Here is a 7,052-nt window from a genome sequence, read left to right as displayed (position 1 = left end):
TAAGCTCTGACCTCCTGACTTGCATTGTGTGTGTGCAGAGAATTACCCACTGCTCTTTGTAAAATACAGAAAGAAGAACACATCAAACTAAATGCAGCACAAATCCAGATCTGCTCATGGATCCCTTATAACCTTCCATTCTAAATCAGCTTGGGGCCTTGGATAGCACCTCTTTACATTCGTACATCTGCCTATGAATGTATACCGGGTTCATACTGCACCTGGGATATCTGGTGTCTGGAATAGGCCGATCCAGGGGCAGACGGTCACTGAGATAAACATTATACCCATATTTAGTGAATAGATCCTGGGCTGTGGTTTGTTGCTCTTCTGTTAAATCTGCACCCCAGCGCTTGAACAGATGTGAATCTGGAAACAGCTTTCTGTGCACAACCTTCTTTTCCATTTTGTCTTCCTCCTTTGCTTTCTCAGCCTGGTGCATTTCACCCTTTGACTCCTCTGGCAGCTTTATGTCATCTTCTTTCTTTTTCATTCTTTCATTATGAGAGGGCTTTTTCATGGAATTTGCTGCTTAAAAATAAAGTGTGTTTACGGTCTAATGACAAGAGAGAATAAAGATAATGGGCCAGATTCTTCTCACACAGGTTTAAATCAATACAGTTACAATTACCATGAAACTGGCATGAGAGGAGAATCAGTTTCTAGCTTCTTTATAAAAAGGAATCTGTAAAGGCAGGATTCCAAAAGTTAGTCCTAACAATGTCAATATTGTTGATCACATTCTGATCACTATAAAAAATTAATTTTCCCTCTGTTGATATTCACCCCTTCTTGTCAACTGTTGGGAATGGGCCACATCCACCCTAATTGAATTGGCCTTGTTAACGCTGACCCCCAACTTGGTAAGGCAACTCCCATCTTTTCATGTGCTGTATATTTATACCTGCCTATTGTATTTTTCACTCCATGCATCTGACGAAGTGGGTTTTAGCCCACGAAAGCTTATGTCCAAATAAATTTGTGAGTCTCTAAGGTGCCACAAGGACTCCTCTTTGTTTTTGTTGATACAGACTCACACAACTACCCCTAGGAAACCATTCTTCTCTCAGTTTCCCTGGTGTAAAGAAAGAAACTCCACTGAAATCAATGGAGAGGTGCAGAAAGAAAACCAGTGTACAAGTGATATTAGAAACAGGACTCAAGGAGTTCAGTAGAGTTTGTTTTGATACATCAGGGGAGGGCAAACTACGACCCACATCTGGCCCGCGGGACCGTCCTGCCTGGCCCCCCAGCTCCTGGGCTGGGAGGCTAGCTCCCAGCCCCTTCCCTGCTGTTCCCTCTCCCCCGCAGCCTCAGCTCGCCCCACCGCCAGCGCAATGCTCTGGGCGGTGGGTCTGTGAGCTCCTGGGGCAGCGCAGCTGCAGAGCCCAACCTGACCCAGTGCTCTGTGCTGTGTGGTGGTGGGGGCGGCAGCATGGCCCGGCTCCAGCCGAGCAGCGTGGCTGTAGCACCACCAGCCACCAGTGCTCCAGGCAGCATGGTAAGGGGGTAGAGAGTGGTGTGGGGGGGTGTTGGATAGAGGATAGGGGAGTTCGGGGTGGTGATCAGGGGATGGGGATGGTGGTCTGGGGTGAAACAGGGGGTTGAATGGGGGCAGGGGTTCTGGGGGGCAATCAGGAAGGAGGGGGAGTTGGATGAGGCAGCAAGGGACCGTCAGGGGCAGGGGTTCCGGGGGCATCAGGAGACAGGGAGAAGGGGTGTTTGGATAGGGCCGGGGTCTCGGGGGTCCATCAGGAATGAGAGATGGGGTTGGATGGGGCAGCAGAGGTCCGGGGGCAGTTAAGGGACAGGGAACAGGGGGGGTTGGATGGGGCAGGAGTCCCGGAGGGGGCCAGGCCACGACCCTCTCCCCTAACCGGCCCTCCATACAATTTACAAAACCTGATGCGGACCTCAGGCCAAAATGTTTGCCCCCCCCCCCCCCCCGTGACACACTGAAGTAACTAAGATCAGCATCTGTCCATATCTGAACCATGTTGCTTATGCAATATGGGCTATGAGAGTAGTTCTAAGCATAAAGCACAAATGACCTCTCCACCCTATCTCTATTACATGACTGCTTCATAATAGCTCCCTTGCCTAGATAAACTTCTGGGGGAACTGGCAAATTAGGCTGTATCAAAAAGGCAGGTAATTCACAGGAACTGTCTATAGGTATATATCTCAGGTATTTATTTTTGGACTTCGCTAAGCGGGAGTGCCATCAGTGTGCAGGGTTGTTGTTGCATATTTTATTGGATTGTAAATTCCTGTATTTATTTCAAAAGGAAAATATCCCTTAAAAACTTGATTGCCGCAGAGCCCTTGTAAGAGATATTTTGCCTTTTGATTTAAAATAACAAAAGCAGTGTCTTTTTCAAATACTGAACCGAACACACATTACTTTTCATAGCTATTAAAAGCAATTGGCAGAGATATGCAAAGCAGCAGGTGCCCAGGTGAATTGGAGTCATAGTCTGTCACTAAGGGTGGTGTGGTCATTGGGCTGGGGTACGTATTACTAGAGTTAGAGAAGTTAACCCACATAGTCTGAGCCAATTCCAGGGCTTTCTAAGAGACATTTGAAAGGGCTGCTTTCATCTCTGGCTGATCGCTGTGCTGTATATCCCTGCTCTATATCCCCTTTCCCTGGTACTCACAAGCCTATCTAGTGGCAAAGTAAGTTTAGACCAGGGGTTCTCACAGCAAATGTTTTGGTGGCCTCAGAGTGCGGCTACCAACTCTTGCTGGTGGCTGCTCTGACAATTTTTCCTAAAATACATAATTAACTTTAGGGAAAAACAGATAAATATTGTCCAAATCATTGTAATTCATTTATGTAGTAGGAAGGCAGTGGGATGTAGTGCTCCCCATTCAGCACACATGGACTTTGCTCCTATTCTTGTGCTCTGAGCATGTCACAGAGTGGGAGCCCTTCACCCTGCAGTGGAGCTGCCAAGCCCTGCAACAGCCCAGAGCCATCGAGCTATTGTAAAGAGTGAGTGTGGCCCCACGTGAGGGAAACGCCAACCCATCTTGCTGTCCCTGCTGCCCATGGACATTGAGTGAAACCCGCCCCGGGGAAGGTGGGTTGGGAACTCACTGGCCGCCTGCAGAGTCCCAGACTCCCCGTGCCATGGCCAGGCAGGAGTGGGAGAGCTGCCCAAGGGAACACCCCGGTGACCAAACACCATAGCCCCTAACAAGAGTCGCCTCCAGCACTGTGCACACTGGCAAGTGTGACTCCAGAGGCACTACCCAGAGCCCCCGAGGAGGCTGCGCATTCCGAAGGGCGCCGATCCCTGCTGGCAGCATTTGAGAAATGCTGCTCTAGACAACATGTTGATTCTAAAACCATGGCAGCTGGCAGTGGCTTGGCTACACTATCCCTCCCACCATTGCTACCAGTCTGGTGGAACAGAAAAAGGCCTAGCGAGGATGGGGAAAAAAATCCTAAAAAAATCCCGAAGGCCTGATACTGCAGCACTTATTGGGGTAATTCCGGTGGGACAACTCACTTGAATAAGGCTGAAGGATTACACCCCTTTGTCACCAGGCCAGGTTTCTCCCCAGCTCCAAAGTCTGTGCTGCTCCACCCAATCTTCCCCAAGGCGGTTTATTTCCTTAACAGAGGTTAGCAAACAGTCTTTGCTCATTTCTTAGCCTCTAGCTTCAGATCCAGGGGTCTCTGGGACTCCTGTTCCTTGGCCAGGGCTGGCTCCAGGGGTTTTGCCACCCCAAGCAGCCAAAAAAAAAAAGCCGCGTCGTGATCTGCGGCAATTCAGCGGGAGGTCCTTCGCTCCTAGCGGGAGTGAGGGACCCTCTGCCGAATTGCCGCCGAATACCTGAAAGTGCCACCCCACTCTGGAGTGGCCGCCTCAAGCACCTGCTTGATAAGCAGGTGCCTGGAGCCGGCCCTGTCCTTGGCAGCTTCCCAGTTTCAGTCAGCTCTGCTCACTTCTTGGAGCAACACAGCCCCAGGGCTGCTTCCTGAGCCCCTGGCCCTTTCCAGGGACCCACCACAAAAGCTAGCTCCACGCCAGAGTGGGTTTCTTTCCCCAGGGCACAGCCTGTCTTCGTCCCTTTCCCAACAGCCCTTTATAGCAGCCCATCCCTCTTTAATTGGCTGGACTGGATTCACCTGCTCTGGTTCAGAGGCGCTGGATTTAGTCTATCCACAGGGACCAGCTACCCTGTGACATACCCTAACCCCCAGTTTTCCAGGAATAAAAAAAAATGCATATATTTTCCTTCTTGTGAGGTGGCCTCCTGGGGCTACTCTCACCCCTCTCAGTGCAAAAACACTGTTCTGCCCCAACAACAAAGAATCCTGTGGCACCTTATAGACTAACAGACGTTTTGCAGCATGAGCTTTCGTGGGTGAATACCCACTTCATCGGATGCAAGTGGTGGAAATTTCCAGGGGCAGGTATATATATGCAAGCAAGAAGCAAGCTAGAGATAACGAGGTTAGTTCAATCAGGGAGGATGAGGCCCTGTTCTAGCAGTTGAGTGAAACGGAGAAACTGGTTCTGTAGTTGGCAAGCCATTCACAGTCTTTGTTTAATCCTGAGCTGATGGTGTCAAATTTGCAGATGAACTGGAGCTCAGCAGTTTCTCTCAGCTCTAGTGTAGACAGACCCTTAGAAGTTTCTTGCCTCATTCTGTATTCTGAGGGTTGAACAATCTTCTCTTCAGCTCTCAGTGCTGCTTTTGAACACAGGTCAGTCAGCAGCTATCACCAATCTCAGCAACCCCCTTTCCCAATAGCACTTCTGCCAGTGCCTTCTAGCTCAGGGAGTGAGAACAAAAAAACCAGGGCCTGGTCATGGCTTCCCAAATTCAAATCCTTTGCTCACAACAACAGCAGAGGTCAGATGAAAAGAGCAAGGGGATTCCCAAGGCCTCCCTTCCTTTCAAAACAGATTAATTTCTCACAATAGATTTCTTACAGCAACAACAAAATCTAAGAAATTATTTTCCCTTGTGATTAATCTGCTGGTGTGATCAGCTCTGCCAAGTGTTTCACATTTGATCTTAATCTCTTCCATCTAACACTGAAAATCTTGCTGTTTCCAACATCTATAGCTGCCTAAATGATTAAGACCTGTCCCAACTCCAAGAGAGTTTAGGATGATACCAGCCTAGAAAACAAAGCAAGTAAGGGCAAGTGGCATTTCCTTGTAGATATGACAGAGAAATCCTCAAATCTTTTCTAAATCAGAATGTTGCAGAGAAAATGTGTTCAGACAAATCCCAAGAAACACATACAGACATAAATTACTTTTAAAATGCTACAAAGTACCCACAGGGCAAAAGAATTGAGAGACCTAATTCTAGTGAAGTTAGATGTTCTAAATATGCTGCTGAACGGCAATGTGTTTTACTTACAGATGTTGTGAATATACATCTCCAAATGGTCCAGCCGCTCAATTACTGCATTTTCTTGGCTGAAAGATTGGGGGTGAACCGCTAAGTATCCGTGGCTTTCATTTTTCAGTTCTTGTATTACATTCTTCACATAAAACACAAGGAAGATATTCGCTGTGGATACAAAAAACAACACTGTTGGAAAGAGACCTGGTAACCTTCTCCATGACACCATTCTCTCTCTAAATATATATCTGTCCTGGTAGTGATTCTTATTCAGTTGCAGTCGTTGCTGCCCCAAATTAGTTCCAAATAGACCTCTTTGGAGCGGACATTAAGACTGCTCAGGTGGAGTGATCTCTTTGAACTTGAATGTGTCAGAGAGCAGGCAGCAATTATTTAAAGTACCTGGAAGGGAGGGGCATTTTCAGCCTTTTACCTACATTGTGCTATACAGGTTAACCTTTAATGGGAAGGTACGGAGCTGTAACAGACTTTCCTAGTGAGTTAAAGGATTTGATTGTTCTCATGTGACACATGTTGCCAGAAGTCTAATACTGCTGGATGGTTGTCAGAAAAAAAACACACACAATAAATCTGCAAGTGATTCCTTTGCCACTGATCAAGATCGTCTGATGAGATTTGTATATGTCTACAAACGAAGCAGAACAGGTGAAAATAGTATCCTGTGGCATGAGGACATTGTGTATCCTGTGAGGATTGATGGCTCCAAAAAACTGCAGAAGAGCAAATAGCTTAAACACTTAGGGAGTTTAACAAAAGGGCATGCATGTCTCAAGACAATCAGTGCTGGGGCTGTGCCAGTGAGTTTGTCCTGGTTCACTCCACCCTCTGTACAGTGGGACATTGTCAGACATTGTAAGTAGCTACATTTGGAGCCGCTTACATTCAGCCAAGAGTTGTGGGTGGTTTCCTCCCTGACTGGAGAACTGGCTAGGATTATAGCGCTCTCTTTTATTTCTATTTGAGAGACAGGTTCATAATTTAAGGGTCTTGTTAGACCTGAGGCTGAAACTGCCAAATGAAGATTTTTTTCCATTTGTACTCAGAAAGGGAAATTTCACTAGAGCTAGGAGATAAACTGTTTTCCCATCCTGAGAACATTTTAAAGATTCACTAGAATTTTAAACTTCACAAGAATTAGGTCTCTCAATTCTTCTGGAGAACCCTGCTTGAATCACAGCTCAACCCCAAGAAGGAGGGCTGTTAGGCCCCAGAACAAGGGGACCAAGTGTCAGAGTCCAAGGACCAGGGGTGGGGGGGTGCAGCAAGAACATGGATACTGGTGGGCTGGGGAAGCCCGCTTTACTTACAGCACAGCCCTATGGTGGGGGGCTGTGGAATTCCTTAGCCAAGAGGAAGGATTTGGAAGTGTGGATCCAGAAAGAGCTGACCTGTGGAGAAGACTCTCTAGAGAAGTCAGGGATGCCAGTGGTAGAGGCAGAGCTGCCTGGCTGAAAGGGAACTGGCAACCTGGTCCTGAAATTTTGGAACAGGGATGAATTGGAAGCTGCCTGATGCCTGGGTAAAGCTCCTCACTCCTGCCAAGACTCCCTCAACCTTTCTACCCATCCCAGGCCCTTTTACTTACACACACACACTCCACACTAGAGCCACCTGCACGTAGGGTTGCCAATAGTCCCGTATTACAAGGGGCGTCC

The 7,052-nt window shown here is 47.7% G+C and overlaps 1 protein-coding gene across 1 annotated transcript in view; it reads right to left on the bottom strand.

Annotated features, from left to right (window-relative positions):
• GALNT8 (polypeptide N-acetylgalactosaminyltransferase 8) overlaps positions 1-5,605 on the bottom strand; it is a 355,437-nt gene extending 349,832 nt beyond the window's left edge. The window contains exons 1-2 of the mRNA XM_039539226.1: positions 5,392-5,605; positions 222-528 (exon numbers count right to left, since the gene is read on the bottom strand). Of these exons, the coding sequence (XP_039395160.1) occupies positions 222-528; positions 5,392-5,605 (521 nt within the window). The remainder of the gene's footprint in view (positions 1-221; positions 529-5,391) is intronic.
• Between the last annotated feature and the right edge of the window lie 1,447 nt (positions 5,606-7,052).

This window comes from Mauremys reevesii, linkage group 1 (assembly GCF_016161935.1).
Source record: "Mauremys reevesii isolate NIE-2019 linkage group 1, ASM1616193v1, whole genome shotgun sequence".
NCBI lineage: Eukaryota > Metazoa > Chordata > Testudines > Geoemydidae > Mauremys > Mauremys reevesii.
Note: the sequence above shows the minus strand (reverse complement) of the source record. Positions and strands in the feature narration are given on the sequence as shown.